Genomic DNA, 27,219 nt, shown 5'->3' on the forward strand with positions numbered 1-27,219 from the left:
AAAATTGGGAAATCGACTCATTAGAAATGGAAGGAATACAAACAAGCCCTTTTGTGTGTAAAATTGGGATCCACAATGAACAATGAAGTAGTCATATATAAGCTTAAGGCTTTAGAGAATGAGGTTGTACAGTATGTAAGTGCATGCACTGACACAATCAGCCTGTCTGGTTACTTATACAGTAAAGTCTTTATTATCCAAACGTACGCTGGCCTCTTAACATGAGTCGCACTGTGATATGTATCGTTAAGGAAAAGGCACGTCATGAAACACAGTTGTGGCAGTGCAGATAACAGCTGGATAATACTTGTGCCTGTGGCTCAGGAATGGCAGTCACCTCAATAAGGTCGATATCTATAAAGTGATTTAACAGTTTTATCATTAGCATAAAAATGCACTTCATATTACATTGTTATTATTACCCTGTCGCCAATTTAAAGAGATTCACTCCCACCACCAGTATCAAATACTAGGCTGTTCACAAAGGCACAAAGCATGTTAATAAATATTTTTGTGAAAATGTGAAAAATAAGAAAATAATATTCATTTAATTTGTACAGAGCCAATATAAAATGAGGAAAATACACACAATAACCTTATCAACCTTCATATAGGAGTCAATGCTCCACAGGAAACATAGGCTACATTTACTGTAAACAAAACAAATATAATCCTTCTGTATGTTATTTACAAAATATTTTTACATTACACATTATTTACACCCAACAGCAACCAACATTTTATTAATGGTGCTATGTGCAAATGGCTGAAAAGACTTTTCACATCATCAACCAGAATCATATTCTGAACCATAAGACTTAATAACACATGTGTCAGCTTTTGAGTATTAAAAAAAAAGTCACATTTGGTTATTGTTTAAAAGAGATAATCAACCAAAGATAAAATGAGACCAAAGACAATTGACTTAAATAATAGTTCAACATTTTATAAATTACACTCATTCACTTTATGCTGAGAGTTAGAAGAGAGGATTAATACCTCTCGTATGATAAATAATGTAACTGCTGTTAACTTTAACTACAGCAACATGTTTACTGTACAGTCATTATGTATAGATTTGCTTTATGCTAAGCTAACTGCTGCTACATATAATTTAGACTGGAAACTGTTTACTGTTCTGTCCACAAGTATCAAAATCCACCTACCAGCACCTCTAAAGTGTGAATAGATTTCACAGGAGTTTGTGTTTTCTTTTACAAATTGAATAAATACATATAATGTTGTTAATCAGCTGTAGAGATGACGATATGTAGGTTTTGTGTTATTTGGACAAAGCCTGCAGCCTAGGTGTTTCCCCCTGTCTTGTTGCTAAGCTAAGCTAACAATAGCTTCATATTTAACATAAAAAAATGAAACTGATTTTGAACATATCATCAAACTCGAGAGAATGTGTATTTCCCAAAATGTCAAACTACTCCTTCAAGTTCACTCTATATTAATATTTGCTGTTATTTCCATTAGTTTCATGAATGGTGAATAAACTTGAGGGGCTCTCGATCTTGGTCGAGAAGAGAACAAGGATGAAGTGGATTCATCTGGACTTGACTGTGTGTCTGTGTCTGCGTCCACCTGATCTCTCCTGGACGAGACCTGACTCGCAGGAGACTCAGATGCAGACGAGGGAGTGTAGGAGAATGTCCCACTTGTTACTGATGGATTGGACTGCAGGAGGCGGCTGTACTGGACAGGAGTGTACCTCAGTAAACTGGAATCCAGCCTGCTGGGCGGAGGGGTATTAGACTTAAACGTCCTTGGTTGGGTGGGTGTTGTCAAGTAGTGGAATGGATGTTGAATGGGAGATGTAGGGGATGAAGTTTGTGTGGGAGATGAAGGTTGTGTGGAAAATGAAGGTTGTGTGGGAGATGAAGGTTGTGTGGAAAATGAAGGTTGTGTGGGAGATGAAGGTTGTGTGGAAAATGAAGGTTGTATGAAAGATGAAGGTTGTGTTGGAGATGAAGGTTGTATGGGAGATGAGGGTTGTATGGGAGATGGAGGTTGTATGGGGGGTGGACGTTGTGTTAGAGATGGAGGTTGTATGGGGGGTGGATGTTGTGTTGGAGATGAGGGTTGAGTGGGTGACGGAGGTTTCACTGATGATGGAGGTTTCATTGGTGATGGAGGTTTCACTGATGATGGAGGTGGAAGGAGTGGTGGGTGTTGTATGGGATGGAGATGAGTTGGTTCACGCTGAACATCATGTCTTTGTGCTTCATGTCTGCAGATGCACAGTCACACATCAGAGTGAGAAAACCACCTCCAAATGAAGCACCAGATATATAACCTGATTCTGCCAAATATCTTTTCCAACTTTGTTTCTTACCTGGGGAGCAGATCACAGCCTACTCCTATCTCCCTGGTTTCCAAAAACTCTTGCGGTCTATTCTGTGTGGACATAAAATACTTCAGCTTGTCTTCTAATTCATTATTCTAGGAAAAGGAAAAGAGGAAACAACACTGTCAGGTCAGACACATGCAAAAGATCGAAGTCACTTTACACATGAAAGGGATGTGATAGGTGTAGTGACACAAGGAAACCACACAGACATTGTTGAAAGCTCAGGATATCCAGCGCTCAGCAGCCAGGGCAATCATGTGCCACCATGTAGGAGATTGCCACACCACACCATGATTAAAACAGGCATAAGCACATAGGGAAGTAGTCGTCTTACCTCACACTCAACTATTGCAATTCTGTCCAGAAGCTCCGAGATGAACATATCCTTCTGAGCCACTTGAGCTCGCAGTGATTCAACCTTCACAAAGAGTTCAGTTGCAATTATTATGTGTTTTCAGTCAGATCTCTGCTTCGTTGATTCCATCAAACATTGTTATCTTTGTATGTTGATTGCTGGCAGTAAGTGTGTAACTTCCTAATAATGTTTTTAGAACGATAAGGATGTCTCCTAGAATTTCTTTTCTGAGTTACACTCCTATTCTTACATTTAGATTTCAATTTATTTCTCCTTCATTTTGTAAATGTACATGAATTTTATCCTTTTACTTTTTATTTTAATTAATTTCTTTATTGCTTATATTTGCTACTATTCATACAATCCTGTATATTTTATGTAATCCTTTTATATAGATGAAAATAAGCACTGACACAATAATATACTGTGTATATGTTTTTCTACGCTCGATTGTGATTCTTATGCACCAATGTACCAAGATTCCTCGTATGTGAAAACTTACTTGGCAATAAAGCTGATTCTGATTCTGATTATTTTCTTAGAAGTTTCCTGGAAATAATTATTATTTGATGCTAATTTTAGACAAAATAGGAATAGAAAGAAAAGCTGCATTCAAACCAAACATTATTCATTTTAATTGAAAACTTGCCTGTAGACAATTGTTAAATTGTTGTTGTTGTTGTTGGAGGTTTGGCTGCTGCGCATTTCAGAGTTTCTAAGATGCACTAATAATTCATTATTAATAATAAGACGTGTTCTAATCAAGCACTGCCGCTATCTTCCCTATATACTACATAATAACATAGTTATTGCCAGGAATCTTCTTGGAAATTATTCAGAAATACAATTACAGCAAAAAACAGTCTGTGCAACACTTCAAGAATCATACCGTGAGATATGATGGATACTGAATGGTGTCACTGTAATACTTTAATCACTAAACCCTTTATTTGCACATTATGTGTGTCTATCTTAACCACTAGGCCACCATGGCACTCCACCTTTTATTGACTCTGGGCCAGATGAAGTTTATATTGCTTATGTGCAACTCAACCGTACTCTGGAGAAAAACTTCTACTACTTCAGCTGAGGTATGTCTCCATCATCCACGCCCATTATCAAAACATAATTAGAAAAGAACAGCTAATGCTGGTGACTGGACAGTATTCACGCACAGATAAATAAACACTCCTCACCTCCTCAATCATTCCTTTGACTTTCCGCTGCTGGCAGAACACCATGTCGTTCAAGTGTTTGATCCTCTCACGGAGATCCACAGTTTCAGACTGCAGCTCCTTGGACCTAAACAGGACCAACAACAACCAGTTAAACCCATATAAATCCTTGTATTTTCCAGAAATGTGCAGCCAGGTCAGCAGCTTCTCAAATCGAGGATACAAACCCTAATCCAAACCCTAAGCCCATGCAAAACAATCTCAACTCAAGGTGCTCTTGAACATCTTCAGATGCAACTTTATGACAACCTAGAAAACGCCAACTACTGATGAAGACTGTGTGATACAGTTAAAAAAGAAAGCTAGTGAATGCACCTCTAGTTGGGATTGTTTTGTCATCCTGGTGTTTGTTTATGAGGACATCCTTTTTGTACCTTTTGGCTACAGTTGCATCAGTTTTGTCCGTCAGCTCCAACAAGCGGAGACGCTGTTCAGAGTCCTGCAGCTTTTTTTGGAGTTGACTCTTTTCCTGTAAGAAACATTTTTTATTATAAGTTTTTATTGTCTGCAAACAGTGCAGATAGCCTTTTGTTAAGTTAAAATGTTCCTTACTTTCCCCATACAGTCCAGTAGACGCTCCACTTCAAGGATCCTCTGGTCCCTCTCAGCAATCTTGGCTTCTGCAATCTTGATGTTGCTCTCTGCTTCCTCTAGTCGCCTGATGTACTCATCAAGTTGAGCCTGTGTGAACAGAAATACATTTCAGTTTAGACGTTGGACTGCCTTTAAAATGGCTCATCAAATTATCAAGAATGTACAGTAGTAATTTTTGGATGAATGATCACACTGCATCATAATCTTTGTAAAATGTGTCAGAACCAAAAATATTTTAGACATCTTCAGTTATCATCACACATCTATCCTGTTCTTATAACCCGTATGTTTTGGTTCCTGTTGACATTGAAACTATATGTGCATGATGGTGAATGAGGACTAAAGAATGCAGACCTGTAGGTTTTCAATCTCCTCCCTGTGTTTCCGTTGTTCCTCCTGCAGCTTTTCCTCATACTCCTGCTGTAGCTTTGCTGAGAGCTCCTGCAGCGCCTGAGTGTTGGCCTCCCGTGAAGACTCCACCTGGACAATTCACAGCACAGCAGAAATTAAGACTATGTGAGGCTGATTATTCCATATTCACACTAGAATATAAGATGCAGATACAGCTAATGTGTTACTGTACTCAAGTTAGATGATCTGCTTCATCAAAACACACTGATTTACCTACTATTACTCATTTGTTTTAATTAATTTAAATTGGGGTAATTTGCTCTCCAATTGAGAGTTTTGTCATTACACAGACCATAGATGAACTTTTGGGACTATATTGATAATCAGTTAAGTTTTATTTTTACCTTTGATTAAAAAACATATGGTATCAGGCAAAGAATAATTTCTACATGTGAAGCGTTCCCACATTTCTTTGTTAGCTGTCATGCAGTGCCACACTGTTACTGACTCATCAGACCATTTGTGCAGCCACTCTTCACGCCAGCTGGGTGACCGGTATCTCAGTTAATGTGGCGGAGGACATACTTCCACCGTGATGTTTTTAAATTTGTGACTGCATGAGGGTGTGTGTGTGTGTGTGTGTGTGTGTGTGTGTGTGTGTGTGTGTGTGTGTGTGTGTGTGTGTGTGCACACAAAGAGATGTGTATGCAGGATTACCTGTAGCCTCAAAGTCTGGTTTTCAGCCTGTGCAGCAGCCAGCTCCTTCTCCTTATCTCTGAGTTTTTCTTGGGTTTTCTCACAGGTGCTTCGCAAACTCTTCACCTCCTCTCTCCTGTCTACTCTGTTCTGACAGTTCTCCAGAAGGGATTTCTGCAAAGGAAACTTCTTTTACTTATGAAGTCTTTTCTGTGATGGCATGCGGCTGCCACGGAGGAGATCTTCACTGGTTCATTGACATTGATTTGTTACCTGCAGGCCGATATTAGCAGATATAAGGGAGCTGTTCATCTGATCAAAGTTCTCCATGGCTGTCGTCCGGATCTTCACCTCTGACTCCAGACTCCTTCGCTGTGAATTGGCAGCCTGCAGACACACATGACACCGCATTTTCACATTTATTCACAGCTTCACAAACTGGAGTTTGATGAGCAGTCACACGGTGTTACATAATTCATTACCCTGATTTCCTGCGAAAGCTTCTGCATTGATTGCTGCATTCCTCCGAACTGCCCGTACATCCGCTCTCTCACCTTCTCTAAAGAATCTCTCACCTGTATAGAGATACACAGAACATACAGATATATCCTACAGTTCAGTAGATTAAGTGACATTAAAACAATGAAGTGTTGACCTGAAGGCTTGGCTGCTTGTTGTGTTAGTTTCCACTCACCTCCCTGATGTACTTCATCTCATCGTGAAGGTGACTGACTGTCCACTCACGCGCCATCACCTCCTGCTGTCTGTCCGATCCCGTTGTCTGCACAACGCCGTACACTTTGGGCCCATGATGCTGCAGCGAGGTCTCTGGCACCCCATTGGTCATGTCTCCAAGGTGCTGAGGGAGACAGGATCACACCGCTCAGGTTTCTGTAGCCACCCTCCACTGAGGCTGACTTATACTGTCATTGTGTTTGTGTGTTCGGGTGCTTGCTTGTGTGCACACGTGCAAGTGCATCATATGTGTTTGTGTGTGTGGATGCAAATGCCTGCATATGAACACTTGATCAGGTATTTCCAGCACCGCTGCTGCTGAGCACTGGAAACAGGAGGCTGGGAACGAATGGCTAAAAAAAGTGCAAGGTGTATTGAAGGTGTCATGTTTCTGCAACCTAGTACATGAGCGGCTGCCGTTTCTACCTATTGTGCCTCGAGCAGCTCAGTGAAAACAGATGCACACCAGCACAGAAGTGCAGCACTTTAAACAATGCAATAACTAAATAACAAATAACAATTATAGTTAGGGGCACAACTAAATTACAGAACTGAAGCTTAGAGAATCAACTTCTATAAATATTTCAGTTGGCTACTGTAGTGCAGGAGGCAGACATTTTGTCTGGAAATTAGAAATAATTTATTTGGGGGCTGCAACTAATGCATATTTTTATTACTGATTAATCTGTATATAGATATAGATAGATACACTTGAGACATTTAATTTGTTACTGACACCTGGCATCTGTTCATGGTGAGTATCCATGAATACATTATTAATGACAACCTGAAGGTGCATGCACAGAAATGTGTTTTACAGAAGGATGTCAGCGACACACATGCTGAAGCAGTTGCAGTATATGCGTCGCAGTGTCATGTCTATTACTCATGTGGCGGATGTGGCTGTCTACCTGCTGAGGTGACTCCCTGCCAGCTGGCCTCTCTCTTTGGATCAGCCCATTCTTCTTCTTCCATGCCCCATTGACATCCTTCTCTTTCTCAGCCTACAGAGAAAAAAACAAATATTCAAGATTGCTGTCGGATGATTCCCTTAATTCCAGGTGCAGAGCCTGTAAAGTTGAAAATTTTTTAAAATACGGCATTCCACAGTGTGGATACCTTCTAATTATCAACGTTTCTGTTGCAGTAATGCACTCTAGTCTGTCATTGTTTCTGGTTACATGTAGAAAATGTGCTCTCAACAAGAAAGAATGCAAACAAACAAATTTGAGCTATTTTATTATATTTGTTCTTTGCTTATTTGTTCCATCTTCATTTGTATTTGTTGCACAGATTTCTATGTAAATATTAGATTTAGTTTTTCTTTTTTTTGTTTCTTTATTTTGGTTTTAGATCCTTTCGAAAATGTATTTGTGTTCACATCTGAGAAGTGGTGTGTGAGCTAAGCTAGTTTGTTTATTGTTTATTGTCCAATCAATAAAACTGTCATAAATTGTCTCACCAGTCAGTGTCTGTTAAAGACATGTATAGATAGATAGATAGATAGATAGATAGATAGATAGATAGATAGATAGATAGATAGATAGATAGATAGATAGATAGATAGATAGATAGATAGATAGATTCAGACTAAACATTCAGGACCTATTACCCACATAAAGAGTCTTAACATCTCACAGAGATAAGAGTGAGGAGGAACTACAACAAAGATGCCAGTGTTGTCTCATGAACAGAGCCGAGCCTCACATTTCTCCACCACTTAATCTACAGAGGACACGGCGTTGAGAAATGGTGGGGGCCCACTAATAGGCGGATGTGAATTCCAGTAGATGGGAGGGAAGAACAGCCAACATCTTTATGTTTTAACAACACTGCAGCCTCCTTCTCTGAGAGCTCAGAATAACAGTGCTTTGAATTTTACAATGCCAATGTTTGACCAAACTGGTGGACAATGTTTACCTGCTTCTTGTAGCTCAAACTGACATTTTGATGGGAGGAACACACTGGGTTTCTTTTGTTCTATTGCCTTAAGCAGCATGACCTCCTTACAGACGTGACTGACTGCCTTGATTATGTAAGCACGTAAAAAAAACAACTTCAAGACGCCCCCCCCCCCCCAAAAGAACTATTTATCAGTGCATTGTCAAACACTGTGTTATTTGTTTGTTGCACACGAACTGACTGAGTATCATGTGACAGCATGTGAAGGACTCTCCTGATTGGATTAGCTCTTCTTATTTCCGACACAAACATGAAAGCTGTATTTGAAGTCACAACACAAAGACCCTCTCGTGTAGCTCGTTGGGCTGAAGCTTGCTCACTTTGAAGAGACTTTCAGCCATTGTGGTGATGAAATCCAAGGATATAGGTGTAGAAACTTCTATATGTAGCAAATAGGTCTGTTCTTTGTGTGTGCTATGGTGCAGATGTATTATATCTCATCTAGGCCGTGGTCACTGGTTGGATTGTGTCGTCTCAGGTTGCAGGATACACCCTTTCTAATTTTATGTCAAATAACCACCTTAACCAAGATTCCTACTGAAACCTAATCCCTCTGGTTATCTCCAAGGATGTTTCTGTCACTTCCTTCCTCCTTGATCCCCTCTTTCCTTCTTTTCCTTTTTTATCACAAAGTCACAAAAAACACAAGCTCAAAAAGACTCAACTGACCTACATTTGAGTTAAGATTACATGTAAGATCAAAGATTTAACAAATTCAGTGAAAATGTGTTCAATCAAATTGGCTAAAAAAGAACATGGATGCTTTATGTCTAAATAAGTGTAATAAAAATGGATAAATCAAGCCTGCTGAACACTGCTGGTATTTGAGCTAAATGTTGTTGTAACAAGTGACAAGAGTGACGTGTCACAGCAATTACTGCCACACCTGCACAGAGCTCTGGGCTGAGCACTGAATGCATAATGAGTAAATGAAGAGGACATGGAGAGGTGAGTTGTTACCCTCTTGAACCCTGATATTCCCCTTCAGTTTTCCCTGAAATGGCTTCATGGTTTTTTCCACACGGTACTACAGTTTCACAAGCAAATTATATATCAGCTTGTTTTATAATTTAAATTAGTTTCTATTGAGTGAAAAATGTTACTCAAACTGGCACCATAATACTGAATTGGAGACCAGTGTTGTCTTGTACATTACTTTATCCACATGTTCTTGCCAAGAGTTAGATGAGTGGATTGATAACCACTCTCATGTTTGTATAATAAATATGAAGCTGCCACCAGCTACACCAGCTACAGCAGTTAGCTTAGCTTAGTATAAAGGGGAAACAGCTGGCCTGGCTCTGTCCAAAGGAAATGAAATCTGCCTCCAACCACCTCTAATGCTCAATTACACATAATGCCCTGCCATAAAACAACAAATTATAATTTTTTACAAGTTTTCAGTACATAGGGCTTCAGATTAAACAAACAAGATACTGTATACTGTATAATTAATGACCTTCAGAGGTGCTGGTAGGCTCTGTTACCTTTGGACAGAAACAGCTTCCCCCTGTAAGGCCATTTCTAATTGTTTTCATTTTTATGTACTGTTTTTATTTACTCTCTACATTTCCTCCCACTATTTCCATTACACTTAAACTGCCATCCTGCTGTTATTCCACATTAAAATCCTTAACAAGGCATCTACTCCTTCTAACCCCATTAAAAATTCAAGAATCTATGAATTTGCTATTTTTTTCTCTATAGTTTTCCTGTTGGACAGAAGATGTCTCCTACTTCAGTACAAGTCCATTCTCAGTGTATGTGCACTGGTGGCTTCAGGTTTCTATATCACACTTGTAAACTGGACCAGTAATTTCTATATGTAAAGCATTCCCATATTTCTTTGTTTTGTTAGAGCTGCTGATGTCTGTCGAGGGAGAGTGAGCTGCACAGTTGCAGGGTCCTCACTGAACACACACTGAAGTACACGAGAACATGTGTTTGTTACTCTTCAGTTTGTGTTCACTCTTGATTAGACTGTCCTCTACCATCAGTTCCAATAGTCATGGTCACACCCTCCCAAAGGGAAGCACATAGGGAGATTACGGCAGCGTGCTATCATTGGAGTGTGTGGAGGTGTGGTAACTAGACGAACACCATACGCCTTGGCCAAGGTTCATACAAAACATATCACCATGTCATGCACAGTTAAAACGTCCAAAAACCTTTGCAGTGCCAACAATGAGTAAAGTCTCACTCAGTTCTTACACTCAAACTCTGGCAGCAGCCTCTGGACCACAAATTCTGAACACAAACAAAGGCAGGGGCCGAGCAACCTACAGCAAACACCCACACAGCCTGCAGCATACTCAGTACAGTCACAATGTGCACTAACAGACATTGATACTGTACAGAGTGTAATTATGCACTCCAATAAGCAAATGGCATTTTTATGAGCTATGTTTGTTTCGTTACTAATGTTTGAGTCAATACTGTTTCAACTGAGCTCTCAGGTGTCTCAGGTGTCTCTGTGAGATATTAAACATGGTGTCTGTTCAGTAAAAGTATTTCAAATATTTTGTATTGTATGGAATAGATTTACTGTCAGAGTTGAGCTTTGAAGTAAATGTGAAACAGCTGCATGTGCATTATCACACGCACACACCCTCCTGTCATGGTTGTGTAACTGGTCAAGATGATAAAAAAAACACATAAATCTCAGTTGCTCCACCACCTTTCATGCTAGTATTTTTATATTATGATGAATTAATGTTGTATTTTTGGTGCTTATCATTCTCCCATATCGCTATTTTTTAGTGTGTGAGAGAGAGGCACACACACATTCAGTTGGTTTATTGAAACAAAGAGGGAATTTAAGGGTTAATTTAACTCTATTCATTAAACCTTTATCTAAATAGAGCTGTCAAGAAAGACTTATAGGCAGTATGTAGCATGGTTAATTGTAGAAGTTTCAGTGACAGAGATATACGACTTACTGTGTCTGAGTTTGCAGTTCCTGGCTTCTTGTTTTCATGATCCCCCGCATGTAGAGTTAACCTGAGGCGTCTGATCCTCCTCTGAGAAAAACAAACAGACAAAAGGCAAATAAAAAAATGTTCTGCAGGCCTTTTTGCATTATGTCATTATGAGAGAGGAGAGAGAAGAGTTGACATTAAAACATCACTGAAACTGAGGTGGTGGAACAATTGACAAATCTCACAGACCTCAACTGTCCACCACTGTGGGTTTATTTATAGACTATGACAACAGAGCTGCAAAGTTTATGTAAATATAAAACTTTGCTACAGAAACACACATCGCAATATTTACACCACAGTTTGTATAACAACCAAACATTTAAAATGAGACATTTTGAAAGATTTTATTCCAAAGCTATTATTTCAGGGACCTCCCTTCAGTAATGAACAGATATCATACTCAGTTAACTAAATTATAATAGCTTCTTTCTTCCTCAGAAAACAATGGGAATCATTTAAAGGCCGGTACAAAGGCCAGTTTTATAAGAGAGCTGTTCAAATAAACATGACAGCCCTGCCTGCTGCACGGCTCTCATTACATGTTCTTGTAAGTGACCACATCCTATATCCAACATGAACTTTCAGATGATCAGTGGAGAGAAAACGTTAGCTGGGACCCAGAAAATCTGTCTCACTGGCCGGAAACAGACAAGAAACAAGTGGCTGCAGAGTTAAAAGCAACCAGGGGAAAACAGATGAGGGAGGGGAAAAAAACACAGGACTGTTTGCAAAACACAGAAAAGAAGGGAGAGAGAAAAGGGGGAGGTAGAGGGAGATTTTCAGGGTCCTGACTTCTCTGGGACTTCTTACCTCACTTGAACACTCTGGAGAATCCTCTGTTGTGGTGGTGGTGGTGGAAACACTTCGTCCTGAACCGTAGCGAAGCATGTCTCCTCTTCTGTCCACTCCTCGCTTCTCTTCCTCTCCCTCTCCCTCTCTGGACCTCCTCCCACCCTTTCCCTCACTTTCCTTCCTGAGTTCTGCTCAAACTCTCAGAGCGACCATCTGCCCCCGGCTCAGCCAGGGAAGAGGAGGGGAAATTCCACTCTGTCACGTCTAGTTGTGGAGTCCACAGAGCCCCCCGAGGTTCCCTCTCAGTCAGTGATGATCAGGTGCAATCCAGTTCCACACTCAGCAACACAAACACAAGTATGTCATTGTTTTAATTCCAGCCAAACTGCTCCTAAATCCACCTGGTTGACAGGCTTGACAGTCACTCAGCAACCTCCCTGCCTCTCTCACTCTGACACTCTTACTCTCTCTGTGCCTCTGAGTTCCCATCAGACCTGTCGGGCCACATTTCAGCTGCCTCCCTGGTCTGTGCCTCCTGCCCTGAGAGCAGGACTTTCACAGGGCGGGTCCTCTTACTCGGGCTGGGACAGGTGGAGCACTTCTTATCAATAGGAGTGGCTGATAGGAGGAGCCGGTTACTGTTCACAGTAGAGGAGTTTCACAATATTGTTCTGTTGTGGCTATAATGCAAATATGTGTCTCTCTAATAACTGCAAAACGTATTACTACTACATAGTCTACTTCACAGTTTTTATTAACCTGGTATTGTTTTATTATATTAACCTTTTATCAAAATAGATTTATCCTACTTTGAAATATTTATAACAATATTATTTGACAGTTATAGATACTAGTTACACACAAAACACAGGATTGTTTTATTACATGTAATGTATTTGTACAGATTAACTCAACACTATATAAAGTAGTGATGAAGAAAATTCACATTCTCCCACTGGTTTGGTCCCTTTCATACTCAAATTTGTATTCCTACTGTCTCCTTTCCCCTTGATCAAACCCCACACCGGCCCTTCTTCCCTTTGTCTCCATTGAGTTTGGTCTAGACCTGCTCTATTTGAAAAGTGTCCTGAGATAACTTCTGTTATGAATTGGCGCTATGCAAATAAAATTGAATTGAATTGAAAAATTGGTAATCACATTTGGTCTGACCACTACCTTTTGTCTTACTTCCCTCTGACTTCGATGTTGATCATGTAACGTCCACCGACTGCCTGATCAATGGCTGACATTTACATACTGTTAATCATCTCATTTGCTCTAGGTCCGCTTACCGACTCAGACCTGCTCTGTGTATGTAAGTTCACCAGGATGCCGGCATGCTTTATTAAACTCACACCAGCACAGCAAACCTGAACTGGGCTTGAATGATTTTTCTTCAACAGTAGCTAAAATGAGGGCTGAGAAACTGGTTAATACTAAAGGTACAGGAGGTGTCTTGTAGTACAGGAGTTGCTTTGGCCAATAAATTATTAATACTGTTGATAGTGGATAGTGATGAAAAGGAAGACAACACGCAAACATTATTTTTTAATGTTATTGTTACCTTCACAACTGCAACATCTCCTGGTTCAACACGATGATTTAATGCTCATCAGTTTATATTTCCTCATCCTGTCCTATAATATCTTTAAGGGACAGACAGACAATCATCCTGACGGACAGATCACATTCCTCATATGAATGGCCTGCAGTCACTCCCTCTTAATAGAAACTGGAGACACAGAGTCACAGAGAAACAAGTTTAAAGTCTGAAGTTGCCAAACAAGAACCTGTTCAGATGTACATTATTTTTCAACAGAAGTATGCAGTTAGTTAACGTCACAGTACGTCACCAAATATGAAAAGAAAACTTCTCAGAACAATATAAGAGGTATTTCTACAGGCCGAAGTGGTTAATTATTTACCAGACATCAAACAAATGGTGTTTCTTTACTTCTGCAATCAGTGGGCCAGTCACACAGCCAGGCCTCTGTCCAAAGCCAATGTCATGTGGAAATCCATATGGAAATCCTCTCCCATAAACATATGATATTCACTTCCTGTCGTGATTGTACTCTCACTGTTTCGTTATCAGATTCAGTGCTGGATTAATTTCCACTGGGCCGATCTGACAAGAATGATATTATAGTAAATGGACATGGACCAAGTATATAGAACAAGTATATGTGCATATGACTGAAAAAGAGCAATAGATTACACTCACAGCATTGTGAAGGCATTTCTCACTATTTTCTGACTTTCTAGAGGCCAAACAATGAATGTTTAGTTAAGGAAATAATCAGCACATTGATCAATAATGACATTAATTGCAGTAAAATGCTTCTTACATAATATTATAATACAGGCCCAGTGCCACAAGGGGGCTAAAGGGGGCTTAGGCTTTGCCCCCTCGGTTTAAGCTTTATGTCTCTAAAGAAAAAAAGCCAAAACAATTGCATTGTTGAATCAATACATAGCTATTACTTTATGAAGAAACTGCACCCTCGCCATTTTTAACAGCCCCCTCAGTCACTTCATCCTGACACCTGGTAATAACATTTGTCTGCATTGAGATACTTTAATTACATTTGGCTAATAACACTATAATAATAATACAGTTTTGAACTGATTATGAAACAGTCTCAATTTAATACTGATGCCTGTATTTGACTTACATAAACAAACAAGACCATCAGAAGGAAGATTGGCTATTTTTATATAATTATTCCTAATGTCTGTCATTCAGTCGGATTCCCCTTGAAATCAATGAAACAAGGTGGTGGAAACACTACCACTTACATCCACAGGGGGCCACCAGAATCAAAACTAAATGAAAGTTCCTTGTTGGGGTAAAATGATTAATATCACACAGTAATAATACACCACTGCATGTGAAAGTCATGCACTCGAAACGTATCTGAGTACTTTAATTAGGAGCTGATTGTGTCCCATTATTAAGTTGTGTGTATTGTTTGTTGCTGCACGTCAAAGTAGGAGCTGTTTGACCTTCTCTCCTGTGCGGTAGCAGTTGCTTGTGTAGGATTTTGCTGTTGAAACCAGCAACAATAGCTGTTGTCTGTTCAATGTTATTGCGGTTGTGGAATTCAGGTTGACTTGTGTTTTAGTGACTGCTTGACAGAAAAGCACCATTACAACTGCTGACAGACAAATGTGCTGTCTGTGATAAGATGACACAGCTTCACAATGACGCACTGTTTTCAGAACTGTGTTGCAACCTTAATAAAGCAACAGTTTAGTGATGGTTCAAAAAATAACTTTGCTCTGTTCAAGGAACGTTGTGCTCACATGGATCGAAGCTGCTTTGCAAACTTCTTTTCTTAGCAATGTCTTGAAACAAAAACTGTTATTGATCACTGTCACTCTTCCATACTGGCTCCAACAGAGATTCCCTCATATTTTTTCATGGGACAAAGGCCACAGTCCTTGTTCTGTGTAAAACTGACCTCCAAAGTTCAGCTGAGGCTTTAGACAAACCAAGTGCAGATCTTCCAAAATTACTGTCCAACTTTTTACCCTTTCAAGAGTTTTTCTAACGGAAAGGCTCAAAATGAAAAGAAATGACAGCTCAGCCTTTGATAAAGCACATGTTCAGTGATCTAAATGATTTAATTCAAAAGAGAAGGGGCATGCTGGAGAGGTTAATTGTTGACATTTCTGTGTCATAAAAAAAGAGTATCTGACACAATAACTGAGAGATACATGTGAAGATTTATACTGTGTAAGCAATGAATTATCTTATTTCCCCTCTCACTTACCTCTTGTATAGCTCAGGCCTGTTATTTATACTTTGATATGGAAATCTGCAAAGGAAGCTAATAGGTCACTAATCTGATCATCTGTTAATTAATCAGAATCTATGGATCAAGATGCTTGGCTGGAAATAATTTTAATGCAATTTAAAAAGCCAATATAAGTTAAGTAGTCCTTCACATAACTGATTGCAACCTCTGAATACATTACTTTATAGAAATTGACTCTGTGGTTAAACAATGAAACTATGTGTTGATCACGAAAGAGCTGAGATACTTGACAGTGACTCCAAACACAGGAGCCCTGAAAGCAGGTTTGACCTGCTGTACTGAGGCATCCACCTGAGTAATGTTAATAGTATTTCTTAAAATGAAAACATATTAATTGTGTGTTGATCTTGAAATAAGATCGAGTCACTGAACTTACAAGTGGGCCATCAACCTTTATATGGTAAACCAGCCATAAATTAAAAAGCCTTATAGCAAGCTATTAATCATCAAGTATTTGGGAGGTATGTGGGTTGTTTGAGTGGGAGACCTCCCTGTTTAGGTCCCTCTGGGTCTGCAGAGGTCTGACTGCTCAGCCCAGTGATAAAAACCAGCCACCCCTCCCACGTACAAACCATTTACTGTCTGCCACTTCATTACTAATGTTCATACCCGTGGAAAAATAATGAAGCACAGAAACAAGCCTTTCCATTGATAGTGAGCACTTTGTTTCACACCAATGAACTCACAAAACTCCAAATGCACATATTATCATCTGATCTTCTAGGAAAGAACCAAAACAATGAAAGCTGATATCTTTGAAAGTGCTATATAAATAAAGCTTTACTCACTTACTTTAGCATTATTACAGCTAGGGGGCAGCATGGCACTGTGACATTTTCACGGAAACAAGCACAAACTGTTTTTATTTTTTCTGTCTGCCTACAATGAACCGCCTGAGATGTTTCTAGATCCCAGTAAGACTTGTAAAACTTGTATGTTTCCTATTTAGTGCTGTGAAATAGAGAGCTCTGTGTGAAAGAGCTCTTAATCTACCCCCTTCACATCAGAAAACACCCACAGGTCCCACCAAGACAACTCTCTCTCAGCTGTCTACCTCTTTACTCCTCAGCACTCACTCTGGTAGCAGTCACTCAAGCACATAAAGGAATCCCAAGAATGATCACCTTGTTAAGCATACGCAAGTTTTCCCTCTTAAGCTGTGCTGTCTGCAGCCCCTATTAGTTTACTGCTTGGCTTGACACAAGAGAGAGAAAAATAATGTTGTGGCACTTGAAAGGTTGATTTGTTTGTTCCAGATAGAATAGCAACAAATGAAGGTCATGCCCTGCCAACAATAGCCCGTCAGCCAGTGAGATCAAGAAAGCCCAGTCTATTCACCTCTTTGTTCTGCTGTAGTCAGCTGTAAAAGTGAATATAAAGAAAGTTTTCAGACTGGGGCAGAGAGCACCAGTTTTTATGTTTTATTTTAAATCACTCGCTAAAAGTGGATTTAATGTTGTTGGTTATTTTTAACATTGATCGACAGAAAAAAGACAATTATAAGACAATACAATGTAACCTGAATGAATTACAAATACAGTTTCAACCATCCTGCTCTACACCCCCAGAGACTGAAGGAGGTCAAAGCTCAGCACTGAAAGGTGATCAGGCCCAGACACGGGATTCATTTGCTTCATTTGTTCCAGCAGGAAAAATACTGACCCGCTGAGCACGAAATTAAAGATAAAGAGCTGCTATTGACACAGCTGCTTTGACCCCACAGAGATTTTATCGGAGGATGAGTGAAGTCAGTGATCACTAGACTGATCAAATCATCTCAGTCAAAACCAGTGGTGGGAAGTACATTTACTCGAGTACTGTACTGTAAGGTTTACAAGTACCATTCTGAGGTACTTACTTAGCGTTTCCTCTTCCTGATATGTGATACATTAACTCCACTATATTCCAAAGAGAAATATTTTGCTCCACATTTATCTGATTGCTGGAGTTACTTTGTAGATTAACATTTTGCATAGAACAAGTAATTTGTGTCTATTAAGTGCTAAAATGTATTTTCTTAAAACAAGTGAAAAATGCTGCCATTTCTAAAAAAAAAGTCAGATTTCTGTAAGAATTTTTTTTTAAATCAACTAGAAACTAGATAAATGGCAGTTGTTTTTTATTGCTTATTTTAAGAAGGAAACAAAAAATATCATAATCGTCACATAATGTAATATACATAATGCTGCATGTTAATATTTATGTAATAGATATTCCATGTTACACATTAAAACACTGTGTAAAGGGTCATTCTGCATACTTTAATTACATTTTGCAGATAATACTTAAGTAGTTTTAAGTTAATCGAGTACTGTCAGACTGTGGTATTGGTGCTTTTACTTGAGTAAAGGATCTAAATACTTCCTCCACCACTGTGCAAAACTAACTATATCCAAATTTCTCAATCAATAAATATCTGCATATTGATAAATACATTCATTTTTCAATGAAGGAGGAGTAAAGGAGAAAAACAACTGTTTAATTAATAATTAATTAATAATTGTCTGGATGGGACACTTAAATGTTAAAATCAGTTGCCAGGAATAATTCAACAAGGACAAAGCATTTGAGAGTAACTGGAAGTAAATTTATTTTAGTCTCAGCAGGATTTATCAACATACAAATGTGTACAGAGAGGTAGTGGTAATTTGTCTCAATCTACTCTCCCTCCAGAGGCGTCGGACTTGGGCATATTAAGCACAGAGCCAACAGAGAGTGCAAATCATCACAGTGTAGTAAAAACATCAATTGTCAGTTTATCTCATGTGAAGAAAATTCCCTCATTTAGTTCAAGGAAAATTAAAAAAGGGCCACACATTCTTACAGGCACTGGACGGCCTCATGTATGAAAATGTTAAACATTAAACAAAAAGAATTAAACATGTTCAGTATTAACAGAGAGAAATCACCAAGTTAAATCAAAGTGTTTCCAGTATAATAATTGTCTTCAGAGATTAATGGTTTTTGATATGTGTGGCTTTGTTCGGTACTGAAGTCTGATTCAGAATCAGTAATCACAGAAAAGACTAAAGAAAGCTCATTTCCACATGCTCGTATGACGCAGCCTTTTCCAGTAGATGTATAAGCAATACTGTGATGTGGCTAATATTTGGAGAAGCCTGTCTGACAAAATGTTACACTAATGTTTCAATGCTGTTGATAATATTTTCATGGATCTATTATTTGTCATCAAACCATATAAAACTGTATAAAAATGGATGTGTACAAAGTCCCTCATTTACTGTTCCCTAAAACCCTCACTGAGTCAGGATTTTGTATATTCAACCAAGAATAAATAAAAAACAAAACTTCCTGGTACTGCTCACTTCATATATTCAGATTTGATCTTCATTCTTAAAAAAAAAAAAAAAAAATGTAAATATATTTTATTTGACTGAATTATACAAAAAATAATATTCAGATATTGTATGTAAATCTAACATATTTGATAGGCATAAAAAAAGTTAAAGGGTTAATAACTTCATATTGTTTACAAAGGCAGTACTGGTTGCGTTGCTTTACAGTGCATTAAAGAGTGCATTTTCAAGTTTACTATTGCTATATAATCATTGACAAGCACATGTAATCCATTTGTTAACAAGGAAAATAGACTCAGAATAGAACTAATTTACATGAGACTAAATTTGTGAATGTAAAATTACCAGATTAAACAGTATATACATTCAATTTCTAAATGATGATTTCATCCATCAATCTCAGAGCTATTCAATTAATACTGAGTAAATTTATGGACATCGAGATTGTACCTAGAATTAATATCCAGGAGAATTGTGTTAACTCTGTTGAAGTGGATTTTTACAGTCTCTGAATATTCACACAGATGTTTTGGTGTAATATTTACAGTTTTGTTCAAAAGCACATGGCACGGATCTCCAGCCGTTTGGTCCAACAGTGATGAATATACAGCAGCTTTATCCTCGACCTCAGGGTTTGTTTACAAAGTGAAGGAGGACAAGATGTTGTCTTGACTTGAGGAGCGTTTGTACCCCAATGATGAGCTGAAGTACGTCTCCCCATCAGTGCTGATGTCATCGTCGTCATCGTCGTCGTCGTGCAGACTGTTCAGCAGCGGGGCAGAGGAGCTCTTACGCCTGGGTGAGACAGAACAATATTATATCTAGGACACTGAGAATATCTTTTTAAAAAACCTTTTCTTGTCTTTTTTGTTGTTGTTTACCTGATTTCACTTCGCAGAGCTTTGAGCTGGCTCTGGAGCTGCTCGTTGGCCTCCTGTTGCTCATCCAGGTCTCTTTGCAGCTTCTTCTTGCTGTGCTCCAGTCGGTCGATCTCCTCCTCTGACTCATCCATCTGCCGTTTCAAGGCCTTCAGACGCAGATTCAACTTGAAGAAGAATCAACACACACAGCGTCAAAAAAGGGTTTAACAAAGCATTTTCACTATATGGCTGTGAGTTTAATGGCTGTTAGTCTGAACATTAGTGTTGTATTACGTACTTGGTCCTTTTGATCTTGCATTGTGTGTTGTTCTTCTTCACTTTGCATCATCATCTCTTTTACCTTCCTTTCCAGCCTGCGGTTCACCAGCTGCAGGTTGGCACGGTCCCTGAAACACATGTAGCGCAATGCATCATCATACATGTCATGCAGCACATCGTTCGACTTGCATAAGTCTTAAAACTCAAAAAGGATTAAGAGTTTCCTCTGGATATAATCTCTTATATAAGCTCCAACATTGTAGCTTAAATCCATCAATGTCTCAACTTTCATCTGAAAGCTAGAAGTCACTACCTGGCTGTCATACCCAACCTAATGAACCTCTCTTTTCAGTCAACCTTCCCCCCAAAGCTTTCCTCTTCCATCACCTTAACCACAGAGCATCTCATCTCTATTCCCAATTGGAGGATTTGTCTCACCTTTCCTCCCCTTCCAGCCTCTCCTCCAGCTCCTGTATGCGTTCCTCCAGCTGGGCTACCAGGCCCTCTTTGTTGGACTTCTGGGAGCCCTCTAGATGAGACAGTCTGCCTTTCAGATCTTTGTTCTGCAGAGGTCACAGAGAGAGAGAGAGAGAGGTAGTGAGGTGCTCAACTGGGCAAATGTATGTTTTTACATAATCATATCAGCGCATAAAAAAAATATGAATTTGAAATTTATGTGAGAATGGATACAATCAAATGAAAATGATGAAGACATATGAATGAAATGAGTTGGTGCTTTGTTGTGAGTTTGTAGAGTTAGACTGTGTGTGTGTGTGTGTGTGTGTGTGTGTGTGTGTGTGTGTGTGTGTGTGTGTGTGTGTGTGTGTGTGTGTGTAGTTGTTTTCCTCCAGACAGGAGAGTGTGTACCTGTCTCTCCAGAGCCATCTTGTCACACTCCAGGTCCTGTCTGCTAGCCCTCTCCTGCAGGAGTTCATTCCTCATCTGCTCCACCTGTCAAGCCGAGTCCAGACACTGTCATCGCTACAGTCCCACACAATCTGATGACAATTATTATCCGAGACACTGTCTGAGTCTCGCTCAGCAACAAAAACCACTGTAGCGCTAGGTGAGTCAAAATGCTAAACAATAGAAGAGTTAATGCTCAGAGAGCCTCAGTTAATTGGTGAGCTGGATTTTCTGGTTTGGCTTCAATCCACTTTTTGTTGAGATCTTCATGTAAACTCGCAGTGACACAGGGACGTAGTGGAAAAAAACAGTAGTTTCTGTAGAGAAACTATAGCTGTGTGCTTTCAGACTGTATATAATAACTACAACATTGTAGCTTTTACACTTAGCAACACTTTTGTGTGAAGTGTGTGAGATGATTCAACATTAAAGGTTGTCACCAGCAGCTGGTTAGCCTAGCTTAGCATAAAGACTGGGTACATAGGGAAACAGCTAGCGGGTAACAAAAATCTGCCCTCCTAATCAGGGCATCTCGTTTGTTCCAAAACTGAAACATAATGGGGTTATGTGAATATAATAAGCTTTAGAGGTTAGTTTTTGTTACCAGGGAAGCGGTTTCCTCCTGTACCCAGTATTTATGCTAAGCTAACATAATGGCTGCTAGTCTTATATTTAACAGGCAGAAAACAGTGCAGTATAGATCTTCTCATCCAATTCTGGGCAAGAATGTGTATAATAGTATATCCCTTTAATGTCAAACTATTCCTTTAATACTAATCTGGTGTCATCATTTATCCACTCACTGACCACTAAATAAACTCAGAGGCCTCACTGCATGAACATAACTGTCCACTGATAGCCTAGTTCAAAAGAAAGGGAGGATGAAAACTAATCGATACAGTGGTGATGGTTCTTTCTTTGTGAGGGGAGCTTAGAATTGGTGATATTTTATGCCAATTAGTGGGTGACAGTGGGCTGCTCTGATGAACGATGGCCCCTATAACTGGTGCACCCAGCACAGTGCTTGAGGGAGCTGAATCAGCAGACTGGAACATACAGCGAAACTAATCTGCTTTGTGAAAGACGGCAGGAGAGGAGAGGGGAGATTACTCTCATTTAGACAGGAGAGGAGCACCTGGTGCCAGGAGAGACGCAGGTGTTCTTCCTGCTGCCTCTGCTGCAACCCCACCACCGCTCCACCCCATAGCCATACACCAACCCCCTCCTCCCCACAGACATGAGAGCACACACACCAGCACATACCCGCATGTGTGTGCGTGCTCGCAAAACACACACCACCAGCACTCAACCTACTCCACTCTGACTGCACAAAGCTCGAGTGTTGCCTTGACAACCGACCTCAGCCTCATGCTGAACCAATGCCACTTTGTCACAATGCCACTCTTTTCTCATTGCCAGGAATTTTTTTAAAGGGAAATCATTTAAGGAGATTTAAATACTCTACTCAACCACGCTAAGCCTCTCTTCATGTCGCTATGCACATTAATTTAAAATTTTGGTCACAACCTTTGAATTTGTGTCAGCTCCAGACTGAGAGGCACCTGTAACCAAGCCAAATCTCACAGGCCTGTCTTTGGAGCTCATAGTTTTGAGTTGCAAAGGTGCCATGAAACTCTGACCACTGCGCTATGAGACATACACATTAGCATAAAATCAGTAGGGTTGCAATAAAGCAGTGTTATTTCAAAAACTTGAGCACTAACATCCTCCCTCTGATTAGTAAGCACTCTCCCATGAACAAACAACAATCCTAAAAGCACATGTACTTTATCTAAATCTTACTTCACAGTGCCTCCGTCAGCAGCTTTATCAGCGAGGAAGGAAAACTGGAGCATTTGCTGCAAGGATATAAAAACTGACTTCAAGCACAAGAACTGGATTTGTTCTCGAGGTGAAGTTACTGAGCGTAATTTCCAAGTGAACTCCACAACCTGAAAACTTGAGACATTTGGCAGCTTGCATATTTTGGCTCGGGCAGTGCATTAAGAAGGGTCTTTTGTGGCTGATGCATGAAAATTGGATAGACGCTCTCAGACCACGCTGGCAGGCTGCCAACCTGAATGATTATGCAAGATCATCTTACAAAGCAATAACCTGTCCACTTTATCCTGACCAGAAATAAACTGGGGATTTGTAGAGTGTGGAACACACACACACACACACACACACACACACACACACACACACACACACACACACACACACACACACACACACACACACACACACACACACACACACACACACACACACACACACACACACACACACACCATCAACCTGCATGTGAATTGACTCTTTCGAGACTGTATTTGAGACCTGAACCTGTTTTGTGGAGATCGTATGTTGGTTTCATTCAGAGATTAGTGATTGCGGTCATGATGTTAGAGGTGGAAGACAAAGCAACAGGAGATCTGGATATCATTTACAGGTTGAGATGGAACAGACACATGTCTCTGTGAACTTAAGTGATGGACAGCAGGTCACTGACACAGGTGAGCACTGATAATGAGAATGTGTTGAGTGCATGTGTGTACGTGTGTTGTACCTGCTCTCTTCCACGGTCTATCCTGTCCATCAGCTGGTCTCCACTCTGACGCTCCTCATCCAGGTCCAACTCCAGCTGAGCAATCCTATCCTGCAAAACCAAGTGGTTACATCCGTCAGGGTGAGTGAGCGTCGTTATCGGAATCTGTTTTCAATCAATATTTAGCTTAACCATAGACAACTGAGGTTCACTGAGGCGTATATCAGCGGCTTTATTTGACAATAATATGTACCTCCATGAGTTTGACATGTCTAGCTTTCTCTTCTTTAGAGTGGGCCTTCGTCTCAGCCTCCACCTCCAGATCTTGGACCTTTTTCTCCAGCGCCTTCTCTCTGAGCACGGCCTCGTCTCGTTCCCTCTGACACCGCTGCAGGTCCTCCTCCTGGTGTGACAACTAAAACGAAATGCATCCAAACACTTTAACGCCTGAAAAATTACTAGAACATCACACAGAAAATTCCCAATGATACATGTTTGATCCCTGAAGATCAGTGAAACTGGTCGAGTAGGGGTTCAGCGTCTCATTAAAAGGACCCTCAGCATGTTATAAATACTCCTGCAGTAAGTGTGGATTAAACCTGGCTCTCCTGGTGAAAGTCCATCTCCCTGTTCAATGTGTCATCAGACTTCCTTTCACATTTAACCGCTGCAGCGATGACCAACAATTTAGTTACTGCTTAGGGAAATTATTATATGGTTCCCCCGAGTGACTAATGAACCCAGTGCAGCTAGTGTTTCCCCCTGTGTTTATTCAGCAGCAGTGCCCCCCACAGCTGGAAAATTGCCCCCACTGCTTAATGCTAAGACAATGAAAATTCATCATCTGCCCTTCTTTCTTACCCAGAACAAATATTTGGCCATTAGTGCAGAACTGTTCCATATTTCATCATGTAAATACTTAAGTAAGACCTAATTTAAGCCATAGAGCACACAAAGACTTAGTAATAGGTGTAATGGGATAATCGTGCTTTCTCTCTAAGCTCCTGAATAGCTAAAATCAAGTTTGGATATAAATACATTTCTGCATTAACAAAGAAATTAAGCAGATCTAGGGAGGGAAACCTGCTATAAGTAACTGCTCTTTTTGCTGCCTTCATGGCCAGGTGTCTTGAAAAGAAAGAAGAATGGCCTACACTTGTAATTTTAGTGACAGTCTGCCAAGTTTACATGGGTGGAGATGGTCAGGGCATTTGAGAGCAGCTGGAAAAGTGGACTCACTAGGCCCAGTCCAGAGCAATCAGTTTCTCAGGAGAGGTGGAAAAGGAGGATGTGAATCCTGCCAGCACAGCTTTCACAACAATGATATCACAATACTGACATCCCCCTCTTCCTGTGCACCAGCTGGACGAAGATTCATCACCATGGATGAAGGCAGGAAAAAAGAATGCCGACCTTGTCCTTACATATACACTGAAATCCCTCATCAGGAACATCCAGATCAGTAAAAATGGCAGCATGTTATGAATGTCAGATAAAGGCTGAAAGTAATGACTACAGGTTCCACTAAAAAGCTCCTACCAGAGAAGGAAATGTCAATACTCTTTTTATTTCTTTGCTAGGAAGCCTCTTGAGCTTAAATCAGGGCATAGCCTGCCAAAACCTCTATTAAAAAAGGTACCCAGTGGACTTTTAGTTATAAACAGACACGGTTTTGTTTACAGGGTTAGAGAGAGGGCACATTGTAAGTATCTTTAAAGCCAATGAAACACACTGAATGAATTTCCTACCTCAAAACGTTCTACAAACCCTTCCTTGATTAAAAAAAAAACAAAAAACCCTGGATTGTTTACATCGGCTTATTTACAGTGATCTTCTTCTCTTCCTTAATTGGCGCCTTGCGTCCATTTAGGGCACATTACCTCTAACAACTGTTACTTCCCTGTGAAGCAGAGACGTGTATCACATGACCACAGTGCTCCTGGTGTACATTTTATCCAAGAGTGCAGCACAAAACTAAACATTGTTGCACAGCAAACGAAAGGTCAAAAACACCACCTCATTTTGGTATTAGATATTCTTCTTTTTACGCAACCAAATCAAACCTCAACATATTTAGCTCACCAAAAAGTGTTTATATTTGGTGCGGGGATACACCTCCAAAGAAAATCATCCTTTTACATTTTCTGCTTCTGGGTCTGAAATGAGCAGAAAACCTGATAATGAAGTGTGACAATCAGTTATATCTTATTCACAGAGCCTATAACTCACAAGGTCTCAGAAAAACTTCAGATGGATGGAAACCTAGAAGGAGTGCCGATCTTTTAAGTACTGTTATCTGTATTACAAAGTATAATATATGTCACAATGTCCTAAAATATTCTGCTCTCACTGAACTATAAAACTGTTTCTGCATGGTCACCTTAAATACAATCTCAACTACCACACCTTCTTAAATAAATATTTGATAAGATAAATAAAACAACATAAGAAATGCTTTTTCTAATATAAATTATTCACGTTAATCTATTTCTACTTTCAACAAAAACCATTCTTCACATTCCAAAGTGCTGACAAGGATAAATTACTTGAATGCAAACAACACAGAGTGGTCAGTTTGACCATGATGGTGTTATGGCCACACATCAAAGCATTATAAAGGAATTCCCCACATTTCCATTTTAATTCTAACTCCGTGTGTAAACTTTAATTTTAATAAAGAGCAGTAATTTTCTGCGGCTTGACTCAGCTCAACGTCTTCACTTTAATACTATGTTTTGGGTTTGAGGGCAACAGGGAGCAGAAATACCAAAGTGATGACATCGCTCTCTGAAAGGAGACGATGATGTTGAGGGGGGAGGTTAAACTGGCGGAGTGAGAACAATAGCTCGTCATCTGCTGGTCTCCATGGGAGGGCTCAGTTGGACTGACTAATGATGGCCTTGATTTGACCACTCTCGCCATGAAAGCAGTGTCAGCGTTTAAATCTGTGTTGATTACGTTAGACGTGGCTGACGTAGACCACTGTACCTCTTCTTGCAGGGTTTTGGTAGCCAGCAGGTACTTCTCCAGCTCCTGTCCTCGCTCCTTCAGAAGCCTCTGCAGCTCCGTCAGCTCCCGACGGTTCTTCTCTTTATAAATGTCAATCTGCTCCTGCAGCTCCCGGGTGGATGACTGAGACGCATCCACAATATCATTCATCTGCAGGCACAGTGAGGAAGAGCACAGCCCAAAGACAGAAAGCAATGTGAGAGAATCCTTTCAAATCTCTCCATTCTAAAAAGTAAAGGTGAAACACTTCAATGGTCATTGCAAAGAAAATGTTAATCAGGCATACTTGCTTTTACTTTTTCTGCCAGTTGGAATTTTAAACCAATTAACCGATTAAATGAAGCTTTCAATATACCCTGTCTCCTAGATCAAGAGTGCCTGAGGAACATTTTATTTTCTCTAAAGAAAAATAACATTCTCTG

The 27,219-nt window shown here is 39.9% G+C and overlaps 2 protein-coding genes across 6 annotated transcripts in view; both read right to left on the reverse strand.

Moving 5' to 3' along the window:
* Nucleotides 1-170: 170 nt before the first annotated feature.
* Nucleotides 171-12,619, reverse strand: myzap (myocardial zonula adherens protein). 3 transcript variants are annotated; one of them, XM_051378477.1, is made up of 15 exons: nucleotides 12,076-12,619; nucleotides 11,224-11,304; nucleotides 7,234-7,326; nucleotides 6,282-6,446; nucleotides 6,070-6,162; nucleotides 5,861-5,974; nucleotides 5,609-5,761; nucleotides 4,895-5,020; nucleotides 4,499-4,627; nucleotides 4,321-4,415; nucleotides 3,908-4,013; nucleotides 2,691-2,774; nucleotides 2,342-2,448; nucleotides 1,890-2,236; nucleotides 171-1,853 (listed from the first exon to the last, which is right to left on the reverse strand). In XM_051378477.1, the coding sequence occupies exons 1-15, from the start codon at nucleotides 12,151-12,153 to the stop codon at nucleotides 1,447-1,449; spliced, it is 2,178 nt and encodes a 725-aa protein (XP_051234437.1). In that variant the 5' UTR covers nucleotides 12,154-12,619; the 3' UTR covers nucleotides 171-1,446. The 3 variants fall into 3 exon arrangements, with proteins under 3 accessions (XP_051234437.1, XP_051234438.1, XP_051234435.1); XM_051378478.1 differs by having other exon boundaries at nucleotides 171-2,236; nucleotides 2,342-2,403; nucleotides 12,076-12,618; XM_051378475.1 differs by having other exon boundaries at nucleotides 171-2,236; nucleotides 12,076-12,617.
* A 5,824-nt stretch (nucleotides 12,620-18,443) lies between these two features.
* cgnl1 (cingulin-like 1) overlaps nucleotides 18,444-27,219 on the reverse strand; it is a 31,346-nt gene continuing 22,570 nt past the window's right edge. For 2 of the 3 annotated variants that reach the window (XM_051378481.1, XM_051378480.1), the window contains exons 12-19: nucleotides 26,777-26,947; nucleotides 24,042-24,203; nucleotides 23,810-23,899; nucleotides 21,202-21,285; nucleotides 20,773-20,897; nucleotides 20,354-20,462; nucleotides 20,077-20,240; nucleotides 18,444-19,990 (exon numbers count right to left, since the gene is read on the reverse strand). In XM_051378481.1, coding sequence (XP_051234441.1) covers nucleotides 19,834-19,990; nucleotides 20,077-20,240; nucleotides 20,354-20,462; nucleotides 20,773-20,897; nucleotides 21,202-21,285; nucleotides 23,810-23,899; nucleotides 24,042-24,203; nucleotides 26,777-26,947 — 1,062 coding nt within the window. In that variant the 3' untranslated portion in view covers nucleotides 18,444-19,833. The remainder of the gene's footprint in view (nucleotides 19,991-20,076; nucleotides 20,241-20,353; nucleotides 20,463-20,772; nucleotides 20,898-21,201; nucleotides 21,286-23,809; nucleotides 23,900-24,041; nucleotides 24,204-26,776; nucleotides 26,948-27,219) is intronic. The other variant, XM_051378482.1, reaches the window with a different exon arrangement.

This window comes from Dicentrarchus labrax, unplaced genomic scaffold (assembly GCF_905237075.1).
Source record: "Dicentrarchus labrax unplaced genomic scaffold, dlabrax2021, whole genome shotgun sequence".
NCBI classification, from domain to species: Eukaryota; Metazoa; Chordata; class Actinopteri; family Moronidae; genus Dicentrarchus; species Dicentrarchus labrax.